At 49.0% G+C, this 27,940-nt stretch overlaps 2 protein-coding genes across 3 annotated transcripts; one reads left to right on the forward strand and one right to left on the reverse strand.

The window, feature by feature from the left end:
• The first annotated feature begins 620 nt into the window (after nucleotides 1-620).
• Nucleotides 621-11,328, forward strand: NKRF (NFKB repressing factor). Of its 2 annotated transcripts, XM_066182023.1 has the most exons (3): nucleotides 621-966; nucleotides 5,283-5,404; nucleotides 7,470-11,328. In XM_066182023.1, exons 1-3 carry the CDS (start codon nucleotides 764-766, stop codon nucleotides 9,458-9,460), a joined length of 2,316 nt encoding a protein of 771 aa, XP_066038120.1. In that variant the 5' UTR covers nucleotides 621-763; the 3' UTR covers nucleotides 9,461-11,328. The 2 variants fall into 2 exon arrangements, with proteins under 2 accessions (XP_066038120.1, XP_066038122.1); XM_066182025.1 differs by lacking the exons at nucleotides 621-966; nucleotides 5,283-5,404 and adding an exon at nucleotides 6,421-6,439 and having other exon boundaries at nucleotides 7,470-11,327.
• Nucleotides 11,329-12,234: 906 nt separating this feature from the next.
• On the reverse strand, nucleotides 12,235-27,886 carry UBE2A (ubiquitin conjugating enzyme E2 A). Its single transcript, XM_066182026.1, has 6 exons — nucleotides 27,608-27,886; nucleotides 27,275-27,355; nucleotides 27,140-27,165; nucleotides 15,175-15,264; nucleotides 14,059-14,147; nucleotides 12,235-13,651 (listed from the first exon to the last, which is right to left on the reverse strand). Exons 1-6 carry the CDS (start codon nucleotides 27,649-27,651, stop codon nucleotides 13,523-13,525), a joined length of 459 nt encoding a protein of 152 aa, XP_066038123.1. The 5' UTR covers nucleotides 27,652-27,886; the 3' UTR covers nucleotides 12,235-13,522.
• Nucleotides 27,887-27,940: the final 54 nt, after the last annotated feature.

Raw genomic sequence — 27,940 nt, forward strand, 5'->3', positions numbered from 1 at the left:
TTTAAATAAAAAACACGAAAGCCAGCGCGGCTGCTGTGGTGTGTGTGTGTTCCACTGGCGGGGCCGGCGGCGCTGGGCCCCGGACAGCTCCGGGCGGTCACGGGGAGGCCGAAGCCCGGTGAGGATGAGGATGGCGTTCCCGGCCCTGGGCAGCGCATCCCCGCGGGCAGGGCCGCTCCAGGGGCGACCGTGGCCGTTCGGCAAGGCCTGGGGCAGGGTCGGACCCCAAGGAGAGATCCCCGGGCCCCGGGGAGGGCGGGCGGGGAGTGGGACCGAGGGGTCCGTGGGGACCGTGGGAACCGGCGCTGCTTCGGGGCCCGCTCCGGCCCGGCCCCGCCCCGCCCCGCCCCCGCCCCGTTCCCGCGCTTGGCAGCCGCCGCCAGGGGGCGCTGAGGCCCGCGGCGCCTTCCCCGCCATGGCGACTGTTTATCGCGGCGTCTCGCGCGACCTTGACGCGCGGCCACGTGACGCGGCGCCGGCCGGGCCGGGCTCTTGGGGCCCGCTCGAGTGAGGGGAGCGGAACCGGGAGCGGGACCGGGAGCGGAACCGGTGCCGCGACGGCACCCGCGGGGCGGGACCGGCAGGGAGCGGGGCCGGGGTGGGCAGCTGACGGGGGAATTGAGGCCGGGCCGGGCCGGCGCGTGCCGGTGGCCCGCAGCGAGCCGCGGCCTGGTCCACACGTGGGGCCTGGTCGCGCCGTAGGCGCCCGGGCCCGGTGAGTCCGCGCCCCCGGCGGGGTTCGGCCCCGCGGCCTTTGCCCGCCATGCCGCCGCCGGCAGAGCCGCAGCCGGAGGCGGTGCCCGAGCCGGTGCTGGAGCAGTGGCGGCAGTACAACGAGACCGACCGGCAATGGGCGCTGCGCCGCCGCTTCATCCTCCGCCACCTGGCCGCCTACCCCGGCGCCGCCATCGACCAGCTGCTGGCGCTCTCCGTGCTCTGGACCAACCACGTCTTCATGGGCTGCAGGTGAGGCCCGGGGAACGCACCGGGCGGTCTCTCGGCTCCTCGGGCCCGGCGCTCGGTCTCCGGCGGGGGTACCCGCAGGACGGCGGGGTCCGGGGCTCAGCTGGACGACCCGAGCCGCAGGCAGGAGCCAGGGTGGAAGTTTGAAACCGGGACTGGAGCCCCCGCGGGGAGAAGGGGCGCGGGCTCCCGTCGTGGCCGAATCTCGGCCCCAGATGCGTTTTAGAAAGTAGCTGCAGAAGAGCTGGGATGAAAGGGGCTGACGCAAGAGAACTTCTGTCCTTGGCCAGTTTTGGTTGCTGGAATATGCCGGTGTTTGTACGTGGAGAAGAGCAAGCTTCTGGAAAAGTTTATGTATGTTTTGCGAGTAGTTCTTAATGTCCCGCCCCCGGGAGTCGTTAAGCTTGTGATGCTGTGCTCTGTCATTTAAATGAGGAGACAGTTTCCCACAGAGCACAAAGCAGCCTGTACAGTCCCCTGAACGCGCAGCTTTTCTGGGAGAAATAGGCTTGGAGAATGGAAAGGCTCTCCTTTCATCCAGCCGTGCTGTCCATAACCAGGTTGTGGAGATCTGCAGAAACGTCACCCACGTTCCAATGACATCTTTGATGATGTGATTGTTTTTATCTGGATGGAAGGGTGGAAGCAGCTGCTTAATGACCAACTTCTGCAAACCTTTCAGTGACAGAGGAGCTTTTGAGCATTGATGGCACACAGATGGACTTTTAATAATGTTCCATCCCGCAGCCTTGTGGGGGAATACTTTGTGTCATCTCTACAGAACAAAGTCAGTATCTTTAAATACAGATCTGCCTGATTCCTTTTTTTTTCCCCTGAGTCAAGTGCTAAACTGTTCTGCTCTGCAAGCTCCAGAATTTAACATAGGTTTATAATAGTTTCTAATTCTAAAGTTTGAGCTATATGTTCAATTTGAGAATGTCTTCTACATATACAGTCTGTGTGGTCCATCCTAATGTGTTTGTGTGCTGTTCTAATGGGGGACTTCCTCTGTGGGAATGGTGCAATAAGCAGTTACAGGGTGCTGGTAATAGAAGTGAACAACTGTGTTCACTTCTGTTACTGGAAGGTTCCAAATCCCCAAAACTGATGCAGTTTAAGCCTGTCAGTGCACATACTTTCTGTGATGGACTCCTTCACCTGCAGCTCTCAGGGGAGGTGAGATTTGGGCAGAATGCAGTCTGGAGCCATTATCAGTGAAGATATTTTCCCAGAGCTGGTGTGCCTGGCTGGGAGCACAGCACGGGAACATACTATACTGTTGGAACAATTCTAGCTTTACTTACAGTTGCCTGAGGAAGGAAGGGATCCTCAGCGTTCCCTGGAACTGTCTTTTGCTGTTTGGGAAGAGCTGTTGTTGATATATCAAGTAAATAGCTTCAAAGTTTGAGGGATTTTTGGTGTTTTCTCTTAAGTTTGTTGACTGGTGGTTGTTTTGGGGCTTTGTTTTGTTTTCCTATTGCTGATTTCTTGCTAGCTGAAGACAATCTATTTGTCAGAGCGGCTCAGCCTGGTTAGAGCAGGGTGCTGATAATGGAAATGTTGTGGGTTCAATCCCTGTATGGGCCATTCACTCAGGACTTGGACTTGATGATCCTTGTGGGTCCTGTCCAACTCAGACTCCTCTGTGATTCTGTGAAGAACAGATCAGGGTCTTTGTTATGAAATTATGAAATCTGAGTGAGTGTTCTGCTGGGAGAGGATGTGGAGAGCATCCAGAACGCTTAGAAAACATGGGCTGTGAGGAAGGGGTTAAATAAAAGGCTTTATTTAGTTTAGGCATGGATGACAGAAGGTGGTCCTATTCCCAGATATGTCAGAGGTGGCTGAGAATGGGATAGTGTTGCAGGAAAGCATTGTGCTTCAGAGCTACAGGGATCAGTGTAAGGGATAACCTATTAAAGTCACAGCAGGAAGGAGGACTTTAGGTGCTGGAGGCACTAGGTTCCTCTGGACAAATTAGACAAACACATGTTGAGAATGGTTGATCTCCTCCCTGTCCCCTGCAGCATTATGAGACCTAAAGGTAGTCATCTTTTGTGAAGAGCAACGGGTGTCAAATCTGACACTGTTCTTGCACTCTGATGGTAAGGGACATTGTCCATCACAGGTAATGTCATCTTGTCCGCTGTAAGCCAGAGAGAGAAACAGATTCCCACTCCTTTCCCCTTCGGCTGCGAGAGGATGAGGGTCTGCCTTGGTTTGAAGGACAGGTGTCTGCCAGTGAAGGTGGGAACCTCCCTTGGAATGGAAAACATGAATGACCCCCTCTCCTCCAAATTATTTTAACTTGAAGGGGCTTTCAGGCAAAGATATGGGGGAAGGAACATCAGTTCTTTACTGGTCTATTCGTGTAAAACCGGGCAAACAAACACCAGCAGCAGCAGTGCCAAGGGACAGAACACAAACCCTGGGACAGCCTCTCTGGGCTGCGGCACGTTCCCCTGCGGTGCAGTTCCGGGCACAGCCAGCAGGGGCGCTGCTGGCTCCGGGCCGGGCACGGCCCTGCCGTGATTCCCCCGGCGGAAAACAAAATGTAACAGGAGCTGCTTAGCCCTGGGGCTACAGGGGCTACAGGGCTACAGTGTAGCCAAAAAGCCCCAGGCGGCCAGGAGATGCGCCCTCTGGAAAGGGGCTCAGGGTCCCAGGTTTTTTCCCCTGAGGCACCCGAGTAGATGGTGAGGGTCCGTTCCAGTGAGATCGGGTGTGAATAAGGTCCCAGTTCGGTGGCTGCTCTTAGGAGCAAAGGCTCACCCGCGGTAGGAAAAGCAGTACAGGGCTGGGCTCTGGCAGCAGCAGCGAGTTCTCCCCATAATAAGCAACAGCTTGACTGTCCTCCTGTCCTTCTCCAATACCAACAGCGAGAGAAGGAGAGAAGCTGAGCCCAGCTAAAATCTCATGGTATCTTTGCCCTTCCAAGGAGAAAACCCCCCAGGTAAGAGAGTAGCAAGCTGCACACTTCACTCACCTTGGCCATTTCATTAGTCTCTCTTAAGTACTGGTCATTATTTTCTCTTAGCAACAGATGGGACAAAATTCCATGAGAGAAAGAAACAAAAGGAAAAATCCTAACCCCCAACAGGGTATCACCACTATCTCATCTCCCATTGATCCCTCCTGGAATTTTCGTCCCATTCCTGGTTCCATTGCCTCCACTGAGGACTGAGCTGTGTCGGTGAGGCAGGGACTGCAGTAGTCTGTGCTCAGAGTTCTCACCCAGAAATTTATATGGATCTAATTTCTGCCTGGCCCACTAAATCAGAAGCAGAAAATACCTTTCTTGAGTGGCGCTTGAGTAGATTTCCAGAGCCCTTGGAACAGCAGTATTTAGAAGCTGGTGCAAATGATTGCAGCCCTGGCTATTGGGACAGTTATGGGCTCCTGTCTGTGGGCAGTGCCCTGATGCTTTCTGACTTTGGAAGGTGAGCATTCCCTGGAATAGGTATGCAGCCTTGTTCTTCCTCCTTTCTGAACCGTGGTGTTAAGCTCTCAGGGGGTGGTGTCAGGCCGTGTTTGTAGGCTCTCCTTGGATAAAAAGGTTTAGTTTTTTTCCTGTTCAGCCTCAGTGTGGAAGTGGCATGAAATCGTGTGATAGATCCCCGGAGGAATGGAAAACTGAGCTGGTGGGGGATGTAAGGCATAGAGGGATGGGCCTCTGTGGAACTGTGGGTGCCGCAGTAGGGTCAGGGTTTGCTCAGAGCTTGTCACAGCCACCTCACCTCTCTCGTGCTTCAACAACCTAGAACATTCCAGTTACAGCACCCAGGCAGACTTTAGTTTGGCTTTTTAAGGGGTGGTCAGTGAAGGCTGAGTAGTGCCTTGTCATCTGTCATGGCAGTTCTAGTGCTGGTGATGTGCAGGCTCTGGCTGCTGCCCCACAGAGGACTCCAGTGCTAGTCTGAGCTCCTGTGTTTGATTCACTGAAGCTGCTGCTCCTCCTTCACACCCCAGTGTTCATTAATGCTCCTGGCAGCTCTGCCAAATACTGAATTTTGTCAGATAGTGTTTCGAAATTTCAGTTTAGAATACTGTCAGTGTGGTGGCTGCATGGTTTAATCAGAAGTGGGTTCATGCAGAGCCGGGTCAGCTGGTGTGTGGCTGTGTGCCTGTGCCACACCAGCTGTGGCAGGGGGACAGTGGTCAGTGCTCTGCTCCAGCAGGATCAGAGGAGCATCTCCCTTGCACCTACTGCTGTGTCTCAGGCAGCTTTGGTTTTTGTTTTACATAATAAAAGCTTGTGTGTGCATGTGTGCTGCCTTGTGGGGCCGGCTCTGAGGTGTTGTGCTGTTGAACCCACACAGGTACGGAGTGCAGGTCATGGAGAAGGTTCTCAAGATGGCTGAAGGCATCGACATTGGGGAGACGAGGTCATACGAGTTGGTGCCCAACAGGAAGCTGAAGAGATACCGCTCTCCCTCGGACAGTGAGTACAGCTGCCTGTGCCAATGGCCCCTTCCCTGTCCCTGTTGGGTGGGCATCACTGGGTGCCTGGGGACACCAGTGTGCCATGGGCCTGCCCCTGGGACAGAAGGCACAGCAAACCGAAAGGAAGTGGCCGTGGTGTGCTCTGCTGGACTGCAGAACAGTTCCCCTTCCTCTGCCCTGTGCATGATTCACACGGAGTTCTTTCTTTGCCTAAGAAAATACCATTTTACCAGTTTTCATTTCAATTATCAGGTAATTGGTTTCCCCTAGGGATGGTGTCTGGAATCAAATACCTGTCTGGCTTTGTCTGCTGTGGTGTGGGGTGATCTTCTCACCCAAGGAAGGATTGTACATGTACCTAGAGATGTGGAGTTCAGCTCATTGATTTTGAGTTACAACCTGTTTTGAGGGGATGGGGAGTAAACATGATGTGTAGTTTTGGGGTTTTTTTCCCTCCATGCTGGCCCTGGAAGCATGCTGTATATGTCAGCCAAGTCCCATGGTCTTAGGGATCAGTGTTCCAGCTGTAGCTTTTCCTGTGTAGGAAATGCAGCAGGCAGAGAGGGCTGGCAGTTCAATGGTACCGTCTGCTGGCTTCTTCATGGCACCTTCAGAGCTGCCTGCCCTCCCTCTGGAGAGGGGCGGGAACTGTGCCTGGGTGCAGGCAGGCCTCTGTGTCAGTCAGCAGAGGGGCTGTGTGAGGCGCAAATGGTCAGACAGCACAGGACTCCTCTGGGCTTGGATATAATTTCTAGCTCTGCCAAAGTTGCTTCCCTTATTTTGACAGCCAGCAATCTTTCTGTGCTTCCATGGGCCAGCTGCAAAACTGAGGAGATACTGCTCTTCTCCTGTGTTTTGTCTGTCACAGGCAGAAGCCCTGAGGGTTCTCCAGGGCTTGTTGCACAGGCGGCATAATGAGCTGTTCTGCTGGCAAGACCCTTTAGGTGCTGCTGCAGTGCAACCATCAGAAACAGAGGAAGAAATGCAAACCTTGCCATAATTCACTGAAACTGATGGGCAAAGGATTTAATGCGTAAGAGCTTTGCCACCTGATTTCAGTACGAAGAAAGGGCTGCTAATGCAGTATGCAGGTGTTGTTTTCACCTGCAGTGAGCTGGGTGGTGATACCTGTGCTGTGGTGGTTGATATCTAGACAGTCTGACCTACAACAGGGCTGCACACATTGGCACTGGATGAGGCAGCATTTCCCAGCACGGAGCTGACGTTTTGCTCCTCCGATGAAATTACACACATATACCACATCAGCATGTGGGTGCTGAATCTTCCACAGGAGAAGTCTTGTGTAACCATCTACTAGATGTAACATATTTGCTTGTCAGCTATTTGATTCTCCCTTTTTGCAGTAGCTGTGCACACCAGGATTATCTGTCTCATATGCATTTCTTCTGGAGAAGAAACAGGAGGTCATAACAGTCAATAATGGGGCCCTCCGTTGCTACAGCTGTCCCTTGAGGCTCGGGCATGTTTCTTCGTGTTTGCTGCCCTTTAGCCCAGAGGAATTACATACACTGAGAGAGAGTGTGCTTCTGTTAAATCAGTAACATCCCCATGTGTTTTGGAAAGGGGGGTTTGGTACCTCTGTGTTCCACCTCAAATGAGAAGACCTGATGCTAAAGTAGTTTATCTGACTTGATCCTGCAGGCCTGCAGCAGAGTCAGAGCTGAGGCTGTAGTCCTGCTCTGGTGTTCTGTCTTGTTGGCCATAATTTTATTTATTTTAGTAGATTTGAAGAGATTAACTTTGGAAATTACCAGATGAGTCAGTGGGCAATGTTGGAAGGCAGAATCATGTGACTAAATATGTAGAGATTTTTGTGTGGTAGTTGTGGAGGTTGGAAGTACCACTGCAGTGACCTGCACAAAAATGACTGGTTGTCCTTGATGAATTGTGAATGTCTTTTGGAAGAAAACCTTTTGGGTTTTGGCTAAGGAATGCAAATCCTGTGTTCAGAGCCTGCAGGCTTCTCTTGAAGATCACTTTCTGAAAACACTGTCTTCCTGTCACAGCACACATTGGTAACTGATTTTTCTTCCGTCTCATAGGTCCAGAGCCAACAGAGATTTCTGAGCCACCCAAAAAGGTGGTGCCCAGGTTCCGAGTGCGACCACGCTTTGAGCCCATACATTTTGTCACCAGTGCTGAGAAGGATGGGAAGAAGGACAATTCTCTGGATAACAGAGTGCAGGAGGTTAACCAGGAGGCAAATACAAACAGCATGGCACACCCAGCTCAAAACTGTACAAAAAATTCTTTTGTGAATGCACGAGAGGCGGATCCCCAGCTCTCCAGCACAGCTGGGCTTGGCTTTGCAGGCCCAGCAGCAGCAGCCAAGAAGGCTGTGAATAGTGTGGACTCTACCACAAGCAGCGCCTTGCAGGTTGCTGTTTCCCCTTCAACTGCCCCGTCTGCCTCAGAGACTTTCCCTCCGTCAGCAATAATGCTGAAGCAGAGCTTTATGGAGAAACTGTCAGCAGCTGTCTGGAAAAATCTTACTAATCCAGATGCAAACACTGGGACGGATAAAATTAACTTTACGTATCTTTTGACGCGTTCAATTCAGGCATGCAAGACAAACCCTGAATATATTTATGTTCCTCTGAAAGAGATCGCCCCTGCCGACCTCCCCAAGAGCAAGAAGCTCCTGACAGATGGCTTTGCTTGTGAGGTGCGATGTCAGAACGTCTACCTGGCCACCGGCTATGCTGGCAGCAAGAACGGATCCCGGGATCGAGCTGCGGAGCAGGCAGTGAAGCTGCTGAAGAAATCCGTGGAAGTTCGAGTCGTTCAGCGGAAGTTCAAGCACACCTACCATGAGGACCTGGTGGTGTGTGAGGCAGGCGTGTGCCGCCCAGATTTCCCTCCCGCTCTCAAACCTCATGAGGAGTTTGTAGTTGCCAACAGGGACTGTGTCCCAATGCAGCCTGGTACTGAATCCACGAAAGGTTCCACAAATACCAATAAAGACTGGACTAGTTTTGTCCTCACAGAGAATGCCAGCGATGCAATAGGAATACTTAACAATTCTGCCTCATATAACAAAATGGCTGTTGAATATAAGTATGAATTAATGCCCAACCGCTCGTGGCGTTGTCAGGTGTATCTCCAAGATCACTGTCTGGCTGAGGGATTTGGCACAAAAAAGACCAGCAAGCACGCAGCAGCTGAGGAGGCGCTGAAAATCCTGCAGAAGATGCAGTCAAATATAGCATCCCTCAAAGTGACCCAGGTGCAGAAAGTGGGCTGCTCATCACGGGGCTCCGGGAGGAAGAAGGACCTGAAGGACCTGGTGATCTATGAGAACTCCAGTAACCCAGTGTGTACCCTGAACGACACTGCCCAGTTCAACAAGATGACGGTGGAGTACGTCTTTGAGAGGATGACAGGCATGCGATGGAAATGCAAGGTGATGCTTGAAGATGAATTCATTGCAGAAGCAGTTGGAGTGAAGAAATCTGTCAAGCATGAGGCAGCAGAGGAAGCCGTGAAAATCCTCAAAAAGACTCAGCCAACTGTTGTTAATAACTTGAAGAAAGGCACTGTGGAAGACGTCATCTCCAGAAATGAGATTCGGGGTCGTTCAGCAGAAGAGGCTTTCAAACAGAAGATCAAAGAAGACAACATTGGGAATCAGATTTTAAGAAAGATGGGCTGGACAGGTGGTGGCCTAGGGAAAGATGGTGAAGGAATTAGGGAGCCTATTTCAGTAAAGGAGCAGTTCAAAAGGGAAGGGCTTGGGCTTGATGTAGAAAGGGTGAACAGAATTGCTAAGAGAGATATTGAAGAGATCATTCGAAACTATGCACGCTCAGACAGTCACATTGACTTGACTTTCTCTAGAGAACTGACTATGGATGAGCGGAAGCAGATACATCAAATTGCCCAAAAGTACGGTCTTAAAAGTAAATCCCATGGGCAGGGACACAACAGATACTTGGTGGTGAGCAGGAAGCGGCGCAAGGAAGATCTGTTAGATCAGCTGAAGCAGGAAGGCCAGGTTGGACATTACGAGCTTATCATGCCCCAAGCAAACTGAGGTGAGGTGTCCCCTTTGAGCAGAGACTGAGTTTCCTGGACACTCGACAAAAGAAAGAGATGCTGCATTTTTCATGTGGGTAATAATGACATTAACAACTTAATGACTTCTACTTTGGCAATATCATTTCTAAAATGTTGTTAGGTGTGTAGGACCGACCGAATTCTGTTCAAGCACATTAGCACAACCCAAAAGCAGTAGTGCTGTTACTGTATGTGTCTTTGATATTACTTGTTCCTTCACATTTTAATAGTTTTGTAATAGCAAACACACATGCCCAATAAGAAGGAATTTGACATCATTTAAAATTATAGGTCCTTTATTCTTCTTGAGCAAGGAAGGAAAAAAAACCTTTTTAAAAAAAATTTAAAAAGCAAAGGAAATGCAGTCTGGGGGCATAAACTTGTATGTAAAATTGGTATTAATGACAACAAAATAAAGTTTTATTTCTGGAAAAAAGGGTTTGTCACACTTGGTATTAAAGAAAGTGTGAAAACTTGATTATTCTTGAGAAATACATATATTGAGGTCTTGTCTCTGCCGTGTGTGTATGTACAGTATGTAAACCTTAACCAGTTTAGTGGTAGTTTTATTCATAGATTTCTACCTTGAGTCTCCCATTCTGAGAACCACTGAAGGCGCCTTCATTGCCAGCGAATGGGACTGAGAGAATTCCAGCGTGTTTCCACCTTGGAGAACAGTTGACATGTGCAGATACCATGGTGAAGTGTGAAATGTAAAAACTGGAGGTAAATGCAGAGCCCACGCTCAAAGATGCTCATGTAGCTTGTGGGGACTGTTATATAACTTATTTTTTTACTTGGAATATCAGCTCTTTAATCCTGAATGAAACCGAATCTCTGCCTGGTTATTTCTCTGCTCCATCTCTGTGGTTGTGTCTGGTGAAGGCAATTCCCCAGGAGACTTCTGGCCTTGCTCTGACCTTGTGTGAGTGTAGATGCTCTCCAGGGCCGGCTCATGCCACTGGGAGGGCCAGTGTGCTTCTCTCCTTTACGGGGAAGCAGCCTCTGACCTCCATCTGCACTGCTCTGCCAGCAGGTTTCCAGGGCACAGGGCCTTGGAAAACAATCCATGCTTGGGAAGCTTAGAGGATAGCAGTTGACCTTGGAAAGAGCCAGGAGTGAGGCATTACTAGAGATGCTGGTTATTCTGTCAGCAGTGGGGTCTGCAGATGATCCTGTACTACTAAGCCAGTCCTAAGGCAGTGTTTTTGCCTCGTTGCCTGTTGCCATGTCTCAGCCATCACCTTCAGTTTTCTGCTTCTTATATTTGCCTCTCCAAATCATTACCCCCTCCTCTACCTTTTTTCCCCACCTCTTGTTCTGCTTTGTTTTTAAATGCTCTCAGGGCTGAGGATGCCTAACCTCAGAATGTCCTGGTGGTGAGCAGTTAAGAGGGATTTTCATCCCTCAGGGTGCTGAGGAAAGGAGAGACTGCGCTGGCAGGTGAGACTCAGGAAGCAGAGATCAAGCATCCTCTTCACTGCCTGGCTGCAGCACACCTTCTGCCTGCTTGGCCTGCTGAGTAACAACTTGCTGCTGCTCTTAAAAAATAATATGGCAGTTAATTCTGAAAGTAGGTTTTTTCCATTTTTTTGGGGGGTTGTTTCTTGCGCATTATTTCTTCTCCCTATGTCTGAATTCTGCTCTCAAGAACACTGGACTCTAGCAGATGTTGCTGTAGGAGTGGAAGAAGCCTGGAAGCCTTTCTAGGGAAAGCAGTAGTGAAGCTCCTCCTCCCTAGCTTGGGTTTGCAGCAGATTAGAGCTTGGTGATGCCAAGGAAGGCAGTAAGAGCACCACTGGTGCTCAAGATGAAGAAGGCCCCTTTTGGGAGAGGTGGCGTAGCTGTAGTCACTGTAGCTCAGCAGAGACAGCTGGCCCAGACAGTCTGTGCAGGACATTGCCTTTCCGGTCCTGGGTCGTGGCTGTGACTCCTCAGCCGTGCTCAGTGCCTGTGCAGGACCTGGGGGCGCGCTGGGTTTGGCTGCCGGGGCCTCACATGGGAGCAGAGAGCGGCAGCAGCGCTGACCCCAGGGGGCCGTGGAGCGAGCCTCAGCCTGCAGGAGAGGCACCACGGGGCTGTGGATAAAGGCCTTGCCCGAGCAAGGCTGAAGGTGGGAGTGATGTTCTTCCGCACCTCTGTGCTGCTCATTTCTGGCTGCCTGAAGCGTTCAGGCTCTCTCACTCCATTGGTTCAGGGTTAACTAGTGGGACAAACACAGGAACAGTGGGACTGCTACGAGGGCCTCTGTGGCCTTTAGAGGGACTTGGCCCCCTCAGAAAGGGCTGTGCCTGCAGCAGGCAGTACAGCTGCTCCACGTAAGGCACATGGCTGTTCTGGAGTACAAGCTGTTGTCACTGCAGGTACCAATCTGCATTAAATTTTTTGAAAGAGCCCAGCCACTTATAATGATGGAGCTCAGCAACAGAACCAGCTTTTGTTATCTGCCACTCATCATAAATCCTGTTCTCCACCTGCTCAGACAGGAGGAAAATAAATGCAATTCCTCTATCAACTGAGCTCACGAAGCTGGTGTAACTAACTCAGGGTAACAGACTCGTTGCTATCCCCAGCCCTGTCCCCACCCTGACATTCCTGCAGGTGCAGCCAGCGCTGTCGGTCCTCCACTGCCCCTCCCCTGCATTACCCCAGGCACAACCTGCCCCCACTGCTGCCCACAGTGCTGGAGCTTCACCCCCCAAGCAACTGCTACCAGCCCGGTTAAATAAGCACAGTTATACACTGCTTGCCTATTTATACAATAAGCACTAAGGTTACACTTTATTTACAACTTTTGAAAAATGTACAGTTTCTTACATGGGTTACTTGTGCAAAGTTATACTTTTCAACTAACAGACCAATGTGCACACAAAAGACACTGGAACAGTGGACAACACAATTGCAGGTTCCATCCCACACTGCTGCTTAAGGTATTTTGTATCCAAAGGTACAAACTTGCCTTACAAAAAAAGTGACTGGACTTAAAAATGTTTTTTCAGAATTGAAAAAATACTTTCATAAAACCGAAGGGAACAAACTCAAGCATGCAGCAGTAGCTCACACAAACCACATGGTCATCTACAAAGAGCAGAAACTGCAGAGACTCGAGTGCCTACCATGGACTTAATTCAAACTTTCCACGAAACAAAGTTCTCTTTCTCAGCTAATAATAAGGGGCCAGGTGAAGGACACTGAAGGAGAGTAATTCCATCACTGGAACAGGTGAGGCTTTACCTCTCAATGTGGAAGGCCTTTTGCTGAGTTGACCAGCTCTACCTGGCTTTGTCCAGTAATGTCTCCCTGACAGGACTAAAGAAACCTTGTGACAGTGTCTGTAGGCATGTCCTTTAAAATACTGATTAAAAACAAAATCTTGTTTCTCAACCTCCTGGCAAAGATCCAAGTACCATAGCCATAGTGATTTATGCAGATCTGTACACAAATGGTGCATGTGAAGTGCAGAAGTAACAAGCATTCCAGGGTCTTACTAAATCTTTGAACTGGAATCAACTGAAGAGTTAATTTTTTTAACATACGTAAAGGAGTTGATAAACCAATACGAAAGGGAAACAAAATATGATTTTTTCACCCAGTACTTACAAACGCAGTGGGGTCTAAACCAACAGAGGTTAAGTGACCAGCCTGGACACATCAGCACTTTAGTTAATATCAGTTAAAAAATGTGTATGTATATAAACATCCCTTTTATCAAGCTACACATAAGCATCACTGTGTATAACACAATTACAATTAAAAGCTTAGTGTACATTACAGAAATGCACAATACTGCCCTAAGACTGGAGAGGAACCACAGAAAATGAATTCAGCATCAGTAACTCTTTTGCAAGTAACCCAAGTACAGAACGTTTTACTTCAAAGTGGGTGCCTTCTGACGTCCAAGGAGAAGAAGCTTCAGCAAGGGAGGGTGGCAACAGCACAACAGCTATTTTGCTTGCAAAGTAAATGCTAGGAGGAAAAAGATGACTCGGACACTTTGTTTCTTTTCCTCATCAACAGTGTTCATTTGCATCATCCTGGGTCAACAGTCACGCCAGCTCTGTTCTACTATTGCAGACACCCGTTTTTCATACTCCCTCTTATTCTCTTGGTATAGCTGAGCTGCCTGGCTGTTTGCTGGGCTGTTCGGATTTGGCTCATCCAATAGGGACTGTGAAAAGAAAAAAAGATCCTCAGGCACTGCAAAGTACAGTTTTCCAACACATTCTCTGAACTATCCATACTAGTAAGAGCAGAGATGTTAGTCCAGGTGCAGCACACTGCATCCCTGCAGCTGGAAGGCTTTACAGGCTTTGGCCACCAGTGTCACCCCTGCACAGTGCAGGAGGACTTGCTGTGACAGCCAAGCAATGCGTTGCCAGTGGGACCCTACAGGGACACATGCAGTGACCACCTGCGTCACAGCCTGGCCAGTTTACACCTGGGAAGGATTCACACACTGCCATGATCAAGGTACAGCTGCTATACTGGCTCTTAGGAGAGGGGAAAACATTTCCTGAGCTGTTTTTGTCATAGCACCCCAATGTCATTCTGTCTCTTCATGCAGAGTTCTTTTACCTGTATGGATGTTAAGATGGAGGAGACATCGTAAGTGGGGCTCCAGCGATTTTGAAGGATATCCAGACATATACTACCGTCTGCATAGACTGTAAAGGGTCAAAAAAAACCCAGTTTAAAACAACTTGTACAGCTACCGGCTTTTCTCCCTAGTATTGCCTGATCCTGAACACCTATGTACAGACACACTGCAACTGTCCATAGTCTCTGACAGGCTGAAATCCTGCAAACAGGCCTGTAAGTAGGAAGCAGTGAAGCTCCTCATCAACAGAAGCCTGAAGTATTTAAACTCAAGCTCTGGTTATTCTCTCACAAACTTCTCTGTGTCATTGCAACTACCACTGTGGAAAACCAGGAACAGATTTTAAGTAAAAAAAAAAAAATTCCGCTACCCAGAAGTAAACCAAACAAAGAACTCCCACAGTTGCTCACACTCAAGGTTTCCCCACGAAGTCTCTACAACAGAGTTCCAGTCACCTTACAGCAGCTACAGGAGAACCTTCCCTCTCTGCATTGTACCCACACTTGCCATGTTGGAAGGTTTCTGGTATTTCTGCACAAATCTAGTATTTTTTTGGAGGCAAGGAATACCTCTCCAGCCTTTAGTTACCAAGAAGAGGATTGATTAAACAATCTTACTGTCACTGGCTATAGCTGGACCCTAACACTACATTTCATGGTGTATCATTCTTACAGGCATTTTGGGGAAGAAAAGTGATAGAAAACAGCTGCATTCACGGGTGTCACTATGCTACGTCTACAATACATACAGACAGAAGTCCAAAGCACTGCTATTTAAGTACAAAACATTCTTCTGCAAGGCTTAACAGGCAGCTGAGTGTCTCACCAGTACTGTGCTGTAACACCTGAAAGGTAAGAGGCTCCTTTTATTGCCCCTTTCTTTTCAAGCCTGAGCACTGCTCACATATCCATCCTTACCAAAACGACACAACCACATTGCAATTTTGCAATATTAGATAGTGAAAACTTTTATAATAGTAGACCTTTTATACAGCAAGCTATAACAAAAAAACACCCCAGCCCTCTCTTCCCCCTCCATCACCAAACCTCCAACAAAACAGCAAAAATAAACCTAGGCATTGTGTAAGTACTCACCATTTGGATGAAACATTTTAGAGACAAATCTGACAGTTGGTGGCTTATTTGGGTATTCTTCTGTGAATTCTATTGTAAGTTTGAAAGTTCCTGGAGTTGAAAGAGAGATAAGCAACATTTATTCCATATGAATTTACACAAGGTATGGTTAAGAAGCAATCCCCACAATACACATTAACACTATTGTGCTTGCTGGATATGGAAGTCACATTGTGCAATCCCACAGCAATTCCTTTACTCTCATGGAGTTAATCATGAAGTCCCAGACAGTACTGGTACTAGAGTATTTCCTGTGACTTATTTTTATTGCCAAAACCAGTCAAAAGGTTAAGGTAGGGAAATAAATCTGTCCTTAGAGTTTTCTTCCAGAGAGCCTAATCCCAGTACAAGACTCTACAAACAACAGCAGTGGGTGTAGAACCATCTGTGTAACACAACACATTCAGTAAATCCTATCTAATCTATGGAACATGCTGTCATGGCAAGGAGCTTGTAATATATTTCCTCTAAATTAAAAAAAAAGGTCATGTTTCTCAACAACTGTAAGGTAATCATAGTATTGAATGCAGTATCCAAATCTGACACTTTAAAATATAAACCTGACATTTACTTCACACTAACTGGTCATCCTTAGAGAAAGACTAATTAAGCAGAAACAGAAAACTGTAGCTGAGTCTCAATCCAACCATTTTAACAGCCTGCTCCAACATAAGTTATTTTAGCCCTTCTCCTCAAGCTATGACAATCTGAGAATAAGAAGTCTGTCAACTAAGCTGCACATATGGGTTCAGGGGATTAAGGACTACTGATTCAGCTCAGTAACTAAGGAACTCTGCCTACTCCACTGCAGACCATGCGAGCTCCTCCCAACCACGCCACGCTGCCACCAAGAGCAACCAGCCTCAGAGGCAGCTTGGGATCTTCCTGGGTATGCCCAAAGAGAAACATATGAAGCACCTTCATATAAATATACAGCTCTCCTGTAGAAGGACTGCACCTGACAGTAACAGCTAGAACAAGCTGCAGGCGGGGCATATTGCCTATTGCCTTTTTTGAAAGGGCATCCCTATGTATCAGTGATGAGTCAGGTTCCACCCGTCCCTCCCATGCTCAGTGTCGTTGCTTCTACTCTGAGGGAGTTCTCCAGCACTAATATAATCAAGTAATTCCTTTGTTTGACTGGCAAACATGTGCTAACAACTGGTAAGCCACAGAACACATTTTTGGTTTTCCATTTTTTTTTTAGATCGGCAAGGGCCTGCAAGATTTCCCACAGACTACTTTCTTTATGAGATAAGCTGTAACAGTGAGTTGCAAGGCATGAAGGTCATTGCTTTGACGTTCCAGTTAGCAAATGAAGACACAGCACAGATGCTTTAGCACTTTCCCTACAGCAGCGGGAAGTCTCAACACCCTAAAAATAAGCTTATGTGTGTTCAGTATTTTTATTAGCAGCCTAACAATGTAACAGCAGAGAGCCAACACTATGCTATCTCACTGTTAAACAAACGAGCCAGAACAGTAGAGTTAGGATTGCTGAAATTAGTGGAAGTCTGCAATGGGGTTTTCAAGTTTACTCCAGCTTAATCCAGAAGCACAGAGCAAGGTCTGAGATCAGCTTGAAAACCAGGACTGGGAAGTTAGTAACAACTTCTACCAGCTGCAAACACCAGCCCCTTAGAACCAAATGCTTAGAGACTCTATAGATATTCTCAGCTCTCTCTGCCCCAGTTCTGGTTCTCAGTAGCCTTCTCCAGGGGAAGGAGTGACTAAGTGTTGGGGGTTAGGTTTGTTCCTTCTTTCTCTAAAGAATTTTTTCCCCATAAGTTACCAAGGAGACCAAGTGTTGGATACTTGAGAGTACTTAACCGAAACAAAGAGGTGGACAAAAGGTGGAAGGGGGAGATAATGCAGGTAAAAGACAGAGCTTGAGGCAGCTGCGGGCTTTTCTTTTTCTGGCGTTCATTCAGGGAGGGAGAGAACGGCTGTTGCTGGCTGGAAGAGTTTCACTGTGGCCAAAGGGATCCAGTCCTGGGAAATCTACTATCACCGGTTCGGCCTGAATCCTGAGTTTTCTCTGCCACCCGCGGGAGCTGGGCCACTTCTGCCTCGCCTTCGGCTTCTTCGGCGCTGCTCCTCTTGCTACAGTGTGACCCTGCACCCCCTGCGCTGCCGGGACATCCTGCCCCTGCCTGCCGGGACACCCTGCCATCCCAGCTACCAGCCCGGGACTTTTCTACAGTTTCAGCTTGGTGCTCTGAGGATCCTGCAGGGACACCGAAACCAAACTGCCCTGGGTTTTGTGAAACAAAGCCCTCAAGGTTCTTGGTACTGTTGTCGTTTGTTATTAATGCTGTAGTTGTTTGGTGGGGGGTTTTTTTGTGTTTGTCTGCTTTGTAATACATACTAGTAAAGAACTGCCATTCCTATTTCCCAAATCTTTGCCAAAGAGCCTCTGATTGTAATTTATAATCGAAAAAGAAAAAAAAAAGGGGTGGGGGTTTACACTCTCCATCCCAAAGGAAACTGCAGTTGTTTTTTTTTTTTATTACCTGGCAGATACCTGTCTTCCCAAACCAAGACAGATTTTGGCGCTCAATGTGGGGCTTGAGGGCACTGAGAAAAGAAACCGGAACAGAAATAGCAGTTCTTAACTAACCTAGTACTTTCTTTTGTGTGCGTTGGATATAAAAACCTCATTAGGCTGCATCATGTGGTCTAACTTAGCCTGGTTTGGGTGGCATGTGGTTGTGGCTGTATTCCTTCCATTTGCAGGCCCTTATCTAAACATGGGCCCTATAACTAAGGCTACTGTGACTGTCATCCAGTTTATTTTATGGCTTAATAAGGTGAAGAACTTATGGATTTTTAATTTCCTCTGGAAGGCAGGCACATGGATTCAGGGCTATCGTACACTAACTGTGTGTTTTTGGAGTTACTTTAACAGTGGTACCTACTGTGAGGAAATGACACCGGGGGAGGTTTTTTTTTCCCAACCCTTTACCCATCTCTTTGGGTCTGCCCCACCAGTTTTTGAAGGGTTTAAATCCTCTCTGAATGCTAATGATATCATACAATGGCTGGTGCTGCTAATAGGTGTATTCTATTTAGCATTCAGAGATAAGGGAAGATTGACCTGGATAACCACCCTGATACCTACCCCATAGAATAGGGATGATACCCCAGAGCCTGACTCTGCCCCACAGCCTGCCTCAGAAAGGACCCACCCGGATTGGGTTGAGGTTCTGGTAAAAGAGATGGGCCAGATGCTGAAGGAGTACATTTCCCCAGCTCATAAAAAACCCTCCCCCTGCCCCGAGAAGGCAGAGACTGATGGTGCAGCAGTGGAACGCACAAACGTTACAGCTGTCCAGGTTCCAGCTGAACCACAAGGGCAGCCACAGCCAGCAGCAGTCGCCCCTGTGGAAACAAGGAAGTGTAAAGTGAAATCATCAGATCCTGGTATTAAGGATAAGAAAGGAGGGTCCTCACAATCCACAGAAGAGCCACAGGTTGAGATCACCACTGAGTCCCTGACGTATGAAAGTCTACGTAATCTGCAAAAAGATATTGTACGACGAGGACATGAGGCTTATACAGCCTGGCTACTTCGAGTCTGGGACCTTATGGGTACAGGTGTGCAACTGGATAGTGCTGAAGCAAGGAATTTGGGACCCTTGACCCAGGACTCAGGTATAAATCAGGTATTTGTAAGAGAGCAAAGGCCCCTTTCCCTTTGGGAATGACTTCTAATGAGTGTGAGAGAGAGATTTGTCCACAGAGACAGAATGCAAGAGCACAACAATAGAATGCAATGGAAGACCCTTGAGGAAGGAATCCAACAGCTGAGAGAAGTGGCAGTATTGGAAGTACTTTTTGGGAGGACCGGACAGCATGATAATGACCCCGACAAGGTTAAATGCACAGGGCACATGTTGTGGAATCTGGCAACTCATGGACCATCCCAATACGCCACATTCATCGCAACAATTAATGCCGAGGATAACCGAGAGACAGTGGGTTCTGTTGCCAACAAGCTCAGAAATTATGAAAGTATGATCAGTGGCCCAATGCAGGCTCATGTCTCTGCGGTGGTGAAGGAACTCCAAGAGGAGATGAGGGAAATGAGAGAGGAGATGAGAAGGAACAGTTCCCATGTAGCACCGGTGCGAGTCACAGGCCCCAGAATCAGAGCCAACATTCCCCAGCGAGAGAGAGAGGGTACACCCCTCGAGCTGACCTGTGGTTTTATCTGCGGGACCATGGGGAGGACATGGGAGTGTGGCATGGGAAACCCACTTCTGTCCTGGCAGCACGGGTACGTGAGCTCAAGGAGAGAAACGCTAACAGAGGGAGTTCCACTAGAATGAAGGTAGCCTCAGCCTCCCATGAGCAAGCTGCCAGGTATTACAGAGGTGGGAATGCTGTGTCGGATTCCCTCAAAGGAACCTCTACCATGTATGTCCAAGAAGGGAATAATAACCAGTGCTAGAGGGGCCCTGCCTCTAGCCAGGAAGAGGCATGGGAAAATCGGGTTTTTTGGACTGTGTAGATTCGATGGCCTGGCACATCAGAGCCACAAAAATATGAAGCTTTGGTAGATACTGGGTCGCAGTGTACTCTAATGCCATCAGGACATGTGGGGGCAGAACCGATTTCCATTGCCAGGGTGACGGGGGATCACAGGAATTGACTCTGGTTGAAGCCGAGGTGAGCCTGACCGGGAAGGAGTGGCAGAAACTTCCGATTGTGACCGGCCCAGAGGCTCCGTGTATTCTGGGCATAGACTTCCTCAGGAATGGATATTATAAAGACCCTAAAGGACTCAGATGGGCTTTTGGAATAGCTGCTGTGGAGACAAGAGAACATTAAGCAGTTGAACACCTTGCCGGGACTATCAGAGAACCCATCTGCAGTGGGACTCCTGAAAATAGAAAAACAACAAGTACCTGTTGCCACCTCGACAGTGCACCGTCGGCAGTATCGGACAAATCGGGACGCCGTGATCCCCATCCACAAGATGATCTGTGAGCTGGAGAGCCAAGGGGTGGTCAGCAAAACCCACTCACCCTTCAACAGCCCCATCTGGCCTGTGCGCAAGTCTGATGGAGAATGGAGACTGACTGTGGACTATCGTGCATTGAATGAAGTGACTGCACTGCTGAGCACTGCTGTGCCGGACATGCTGGAACTTCAGTACGAGCTGGAGTCCAAGGCAGCGAGGTGGTATGCCACTATTGACATTGCCAATGCATTTTTCTCCATTCCTCTGGCTGCAGAATGCAGGCCTCAGTTTGCTTTCACCCGGAGGGACGTGCAGTACACCTGGAACCGGCTGCCCCAGGGGTGGAAACAGCCCCACCATCTGCCATGGGCTGATCCAGGCTGCACTGGAGAAGGGTGAGGCTCCGGAACATCTACAGTACATCGATGACATCATTGTGTGGGGGAAGACTGCAGCTGAAGTGTTCGAGAAAGGAGAGAGGATCATCCAGATTCTGCTGAAAGCCGGGTTTGCCATCAAGAAGAGCATAGTCAAGGGACCTGCCAGAGAGATCCAGTTCCTGGGAGTAAAGTGGCAAGATGGACGGCGGCAGATCCCCACTGAGGTCATTGATAAGATCACAGCAATGTCTCCACCGACCAGCAAAAAGGAAACACAAGCTTTCCTAGGAGCCATAGGTTTTTGGAGGATGCACATTCCTGAGTACAGTCAGATCGTGAGCCCTCTCTACCCGGTTACCCGCAAGAACAATTTCCACTGGGGCCCTGAACAGCAACACGCCTTTGCCCAGATCAAGCAGGAGATTGCTCATGCAGTAGCCCTTGGCCCAGTCAGGATGGGACCAGATGTGAAGAATGTGCTTTACTCTGCAGCTGGGAACAACGGTTTGTCCTGGAGCCTTTGGCAGAAGGTGCCTGGGGAGATCCGAGGCTGACCACTGGGATTCTGGAGTCGAAGTTACAGAGGATCTGAAGCCAACTACACTCCCACAGAGAAGGAGATCTTGGCCACCTATAAAGGAGTTCAAGCCGCCTCAGAAGTGACTGGCACAGAAGCACAACTCCTCTTGGCACCCCGACTACCAGTACTGGGGTGGATGTTTAAAGGAAAGGCTCCCTCCACGCACCATGCCACCGATGCCACATGGAGCAAATGGACTGCCCTCATCACACAGTGTGCCTATATTGGAAACCCAAATTGCCCTGGGATTTTGAAGATAATTACAAACTGGCCGGAAGGAGAAAACTTCGGTCTCACGGACGAAGAGGAGCAGGAACAAGTGACACGGGCTGAAGAAGCTCCTCCATACAACCAACTGCCAGCAGAAGAAACACACTACGCTCTTTTCACTGACGGTTCCTGTCGCATCGTGGGAATGAACCGTAAGTGGAAAGCAGCCGTATGGAGCCCCACACGACAGGTTGCAGAAGCCACTGAAGGAGAAGGGGGATCAAGTCAACTTGCTGAACTCAAAGCTGTTCAATTAGCCCTTGACATTGCTGAAAGGGAGAAGTGGCCAAAGCTCTACCTCTACACTGATTCGTGGATGGTAGCCAATGCTCTGTGGGGCTGGCTGGAAAGGTGGAAAAAGGCCAACTGGCAGCTTAGAAGAAAACCAGTCTGGGCTGCTGATGAATGGAAGGACGTTGCCACTCGTGTAGAGAAGCTGCCTGTGAAAGTCCACCATGTAGATGCCCATGTTCCCAAGAGTCGGGCTAATGAGGAACACCAAAACAACAAGCAAGTAGATCAGGCTGCCAAGATAGAAGTGTCAAAGATAGATTTAGATTGGCAACACAAGGGAGAGTTGTTCCTAGCCCGATGGGCCCATGATGCCTCGGGTCATCAGGGCAGAGATGCCACCTATAAGTGGGCCTGAGACCGAGGGGTGGATTTAACCACGGACAGTATTTCTCAGGTTATCCATGACTGTGAGACATGTGCTGCAATCAAGCAAGCCAAGCGGATGAAGCCCTTATGGTATGGTGGGCGGTGGTCCAAATACAAATATGGGGAATCCTGGCAGATTGACTATATCACCCTTCCCCAAACCCGCCAGGGCAAGCGCTATGTGCTAACCATAGTGGAAGCCACCACTGGATGGTTGGAGACCTACCCTGTGCCTCATGCTACTGCCCGGAACACCATCCTGGGCCTGGAAAAACAAGTCCTGTGGAGACATGGCACCCCTGAGAGAATCGAGTCGGACAATGGGACCCATTTCAAGAACAGTCTTATAAGCACCTAGGCTAGAGAACATGGCATTGAGTGGGTGTACCATATTCCTTATCATGCACCAGCGGCCGGGAAAGTTGAACGGTGCAATGGCCTGCTTAAAACTACCTTGAAGGCACTGGGTGGGGGAACCTTTAAGAATTGGGATATTAATTTAGCAAAGGCCACCTGGTTGGTGAACACTCAAGGTTCCACCAACCGAGCAGGTCCTGCCCAATCTGAGCCCTTGCAAACGACAGACGGAGATAAGGTTCCAGTGGTATATATGAGAGGTATGCTGGGAAAAACTGTTTGGATTAATCCTGCCTCCAGCAAAGACAATCCCATCCGTGGGGTTGTCTTCGCTCAGGGACCAGGTTGCACCTGGTGGGTGATGCAAAAGGATGGAGAGACCCGATGCATACCTCAAGGGGACCTTGTTTTGGGGTGAACTACCCATGACAATGTGGCTGTATCCATATTTGCATGTATATATATATATATATATATATATATATATATATTTTTTTTTTTTTTTAACAGTTAAAACTCAATGTAATATGTTGGTATGGGAAAAAAATTCGGGGTGGATAATGTTGGGGGTTAGGTTTGTTCCTTCTTTCTCTAAAGAATTTTTTCCCCATAAGTTACCAAGGAGACCAAGTGTTGGATACTTGAGAGTACTTAACCGAAACAAAGAGGTGGACAAAGGTGGAAGGGGGAGATAATGCAGGTAAAAGACAGAGCTTGAGGCAGCTGCGGGCTTTTCTTTTTCTGGCGTTCATTCAGGGAGGGAGAGAACGGCTGTTGCTGGCTGGAAGAGTTTCACTGTGGCCAAAGGGATCCAGTCCTGGGAAATCTACTATCACCGGTTCGACCTGAATCCTGAGTTTTCTCTGCCACCCGCGGGAGCTGGGCCGCTTCTGCCTCGCCTTCGGCTTCTTCGGCGCTGCTCCTCTTGCTACAGTGTGACCCTGCACCCCCTGCGCTGCCGGGACATCCTGCCCCTGCCTGCCGGGACACCCTGCCATCCCAGCTACCAGCCCGGGACTTTTCTACAGTTTCAGCTTGGTGCTCTGAGGATCCTGCAGGGACACCGAAACCAAACTGCCCTGGGTTTTGTGAAACAAAGCCCTCAAGGTTCTTGGTACTGTTGTCGTTTGTTATTAATGCTGTAGTTGTTTGGTGGGGGTTTTTTTTGTGTTTGTTTGCTTTGTAATACATACTAGTAAAGAACTGCCATTCCTATTTCCCAAATCTTTGCCAAAGAGCCTCTGATTGTAATTTATAATCGAAAAAGAAAAAAAAAAAGGGGTGGGGGTTTACACTCTCCATCCCAAAGGAAACTGCAGTTGTTTTTTTTTTTTATTACCTGGCAGATACCTGTCTTCCCAAACCAAGACACTAAGCAAGCAGTAGGCTGAAAACCAAGCACAAACCATCACACAGGTTTGACAGTAACAGGAGTTTGGTCTTAGAATCTATTTAAAACTACTGAAAGAAAGGGAAGCTACTGTCCCACCAGAGACAGGGCAGCACTACTTTTTACACAAATCTGAGCAAGGAGCTCATCTGGAGCAATATCCAGCTGGAGTATCTACCTAGTCAGATTTCCAAGGCATGGCCCAGAGTGACAATGGCTCTTTGGAAAAGGTGCACAGTACGGAAACCCTCGCTTTTGAGCTTTATTAAAGGGCAAATCCAGAGATTTGGATACCGAAGTCCAAGGGTCACTCACACTAAAAGCCCACAACAGGTATCACAACACACTGCTGGGGAAAAGGCCTTCAGTGTCCAGTCCCTTCTGTCACTAATTTTAACGCTTTCAACAGATATTTCTCACAACTTACCTTAGACAGACATTTTTAAAGCATAAACGATCATATTTAGTGTCATTATTGATAGTGGGATCACCACTAATCATAGGAGAACATTCTCTTTTCTGCCCTGTACTTACCTTACTGATCACTTCCACCTCAGGATTTGAGAACCTGACACAGCCAAGAGGCTTCTGCACGGGCTGTGCACCAGGCCCAGCAGCTCCAGAGAACAGAGCCTGTGTCCCTGCAGGACCCCCTCACTGCAGCCCCCAAGAGCAGCCCCTCCATTCCACTGCCCAAAAAGCAGGGATGAGCTCCTCCACTCCTGCATGAGGATACAGGATCCATGTTCCATAAGCAAGGCATAGATCACACAGAAGACAAATGCCTTGTGTTCTCTGTTCAAGCCTCCTGTACAATCACGGCAAGGCAGGATACCACAGTAGTGAACTATTTAAATCTCTCTGAGCCAGGATTCCTACACTGACCACAGTATCATCATCCAGTTTCAGACAAACAGGTCTAAAGGACTGGGACAGCCTGGATTTCCACGGCTGTGCCAGCATTACCACTTTAGATGCCACATACATACAGATTCTTAGAAATGTGGTGAAGGGCATGATAAATATCCCCAGGGTCCTACTGCAGACACCTGCAATCGAATCCTCTTAAACCAGAAGATGGAAGTTATGCTGCTGATCTAAATTAGTGGTTGCTCCTAAGCTGAGCCAGCCTGCACACAGAGTTGTGAAAACACCCTCCAGAGTCTGGGGGTGGAGAAAGAGTGGTATCAGCTGCAGAATGCTGCACAGCAAGTAAACAAATGTGTTTCAACATCAGGCCTGGACAATCTACACCACCTCAGAAGCTGCAAGCAGGGAAGGGCCTCACCAGAACAAGGATAAAAAACAGTAACTCTCATGATGCTGGCATTATTATACCTCTAGAATAACAACCTCCCCCCATATTTCACAGGCTAATTTTATCAGAACTAAGCTATCTGAAATTTTACAGTATCACCATGGAGTGAAAGTGCCTAAAAATGAAAAATTATAGTTTCAGTGAACCTTTGAGTCACAAGGGCCTGCGCAAAGCAGCGCAAACTAACAGCAAAGCAAGTCCAAACTAACATGTCAGTAAATTAAAATTTCCTTGCTCTTACCTACATGAAGCTGAACTGCATCTGGACTGCACTACCATTATCTGAACTGTGCTACTCCACTCACTCCATAGGCAAGCACAGCTGAGGCACCAACAAGCCCTATCTCCTGGCACCACTTAATGCTTTGTTATCTAGTAAGGTAAGATACATCCAGAGGAGAAGAGATAAGCAGACATCCTGCAACACAAGACATGCATTTTCCTGAGCACACCGTGAAAACACAGACTTTCCGAAGAAAAGCGCAACCCATCACACCCTGAGATTACGTTATGACAACAACCAAAGCACGAGGACAGCAGCAGCAGCCTCAAGACGAGCCTCCAACTGCTGTGAGTGCAACACATCCTCAGTATCCAAGATCAAGACACAAGGCTACTTCAGAAAGCACAGAGGAAATCAATATGTCAGGGCTCTCAAAAGCAGTCCTCAACCATCTGCAACTAAATGAAAATATACGGAAAAAAAGCCCTTATAGCATCTGTTAACCACATGCTGAGCTGGAAGAGCCTGAGCATGGCAAGAACCTGCATTTTAGCACACTGCAAGGAGACAGCTTTCTGCTCCAAACAGTGAATCACTTAACTAGCAGCAGTGCTCCAAGAGCCTAAGTAGATCTAGCAACCCCCACAGAAGTTTAAGTAAGCCCTTCTTTAAGGGTTACCAGATGAGACAGCAAAATACACTTAGTGTAGCTGTTCTATTAGGCAATGTTTTAAGTCCAAGTTCTAAACATTAAGGCTGCCAAAGCAGCTACTCCAGCAAATTTCTTAACTAATGAAATACATTAAAAAGAAGCGAGTCTTTAGCGTTTTCTTAGGCCTGATATATTTAAAGTCTTCAAAATCTTAACAGAGAAATATAATCTGCAATTTAGAGACACATCCACAGGTGCTACCACCAAGGATAAACAAAGGCAAGTGAGCTGGCCAAGAACAACATAAGAGTTAGGGAATTTTTCCTATGCTTTTGTCGTGAGTCATGGAGATCTAAGATTAATTATAGCCTACACTGAAAGTATCTTAAAAAATGCATCACTGATTTCAGTTAGACAGTATTTCATGTCTAACAGGTTTTCACAAGATGTTTAAGTACTCATACAGCATCAGTAAACCTATTGGTCAGTAAGACCACATGGAAACTACAGGTATGTCACCAGGACCTACTTAGTCAGCTTTTAAACTTAGAAAGTCCTTTCAGTCTTAAGCCCTGAATGATACTAATTGTAGCAGAATTAAATAAATGGCAAGAAAAAGCCACTCTTCTGAACTTCCTCAAACATTCAGCCCATTTCCTGCTTCAGCTGGCTCATGTTGGAACTTGCTCACAATACATTTCCAGCATCAGAAAAAACCAGAACCCAAACAAAAGACAACAGTTCTGTACCAAGTTATTGATGGTTACCCAAACATGAATGTCCCTAACAACGTGATCCAGAGTTCAGCAGAAAAGTTTTTAGAGATCCTTAAAATGACTTACAAGAGATGATGTAGCAATTTTAAGCAAAACTGTACAAGCTAATTTGTATGTATCAGTAAGTGAACACAGCAATCTAAATCTACAACACTTTCTGAGAGCATGATTAGAAAAATAATATTTACATGAATCAGGCACACACGTGTGTGGTCAGGTGAACATGCACCCACGTCCCCCCCACCATCCCCAGGCCCACACCTGTTGCAGAGTCTACGGTAGTGACACCAAGGCCGTGTCAAACCGCAGTTTACCACGAGAAAGCCAAACACCAGCCCCGCACGCCGCACTTACCGTCCTCGAACGGGGTCCCCTCGGGCCTGGAGAAGGGAAAGCAAAGCACAGCGTTACCCCGCTGGCAGCCCGGCTCCAACCCCCCGGCGGCTGAGCGGCCCCCGTGGCCCGCCGCCCCCTTCCCTGCCGACTCACCCGAAAATGACAGCGTTCCACACCATGATGTTGTTCTCAGAGGGGGCCCCGCTCACCCCGGCCGGGGGATCCTCCTGCAGCCTGCAGGGCACAGGGACGGTTGAGTGCGGCCGGCGCCCCCCGCGCTGCGCAAACGGCGTAACCCGGCCGGCAGCGGCCGCCTGCGCAAACGGCGTAACCCGCGCCAGGCAGCGCCGCCCGCGCTACGCAACCAGCGGAGCGCGCCTTGCCCCGCCGCCATGTTGTGCTGCCCCCTCCTCCCCCGGTAGCGCTCGGCCCTTCGTCCTCCTCCCGCCCGCCCGCCGCTTTACCCTCGTCCCGCGGCCTCGGTACCTCTTGAAGTCCCGCATGAGGCGCCTACGGGCCGGAGTGGACATGGCGGGCTGAGGGTTATAGCTCAGGCATACAATGCCAGAGGGAGCGCTCGGCGCGGATGAGGTGCAAGCTCCGACTGAGGCGGCGGCGCTGACGGACAGGGGCGATCGCGGCCTCTACCACTACAGCGGGCGCGCGGGGAGGGGGGGGCGGGAAGCCTGGGCTGCACGGACTCCTGCGCCGGCAGCCGGACGGTCCTGGGATATACCAACGGCGCGGGGAGAGGGGGGCGGAGCCGGATATGGCTGAGCCCCCGGCCCAGCCTCTACCACCACGACGGGGGGCGGTGCC

The sequence above is a fragment of the Chamaea fasciata genome, unplaced genomic scaffold (genome assembly GCF_029207755.1).
Source record: "Chamaea fasciata isolate MVZ Bird 193981 ecotype frontalis unplaced genomic scaffold, bChaFas1.0.hap1 SCAF_4, whole genome shotgun sequence".
Taxonomy (NCBI): domain Eukaryota; kingdom Metazoa; phylum Chordata; class Aves; order Passeriformes; family Sylviidae; genus Chamaea; species Chamaea fasciata.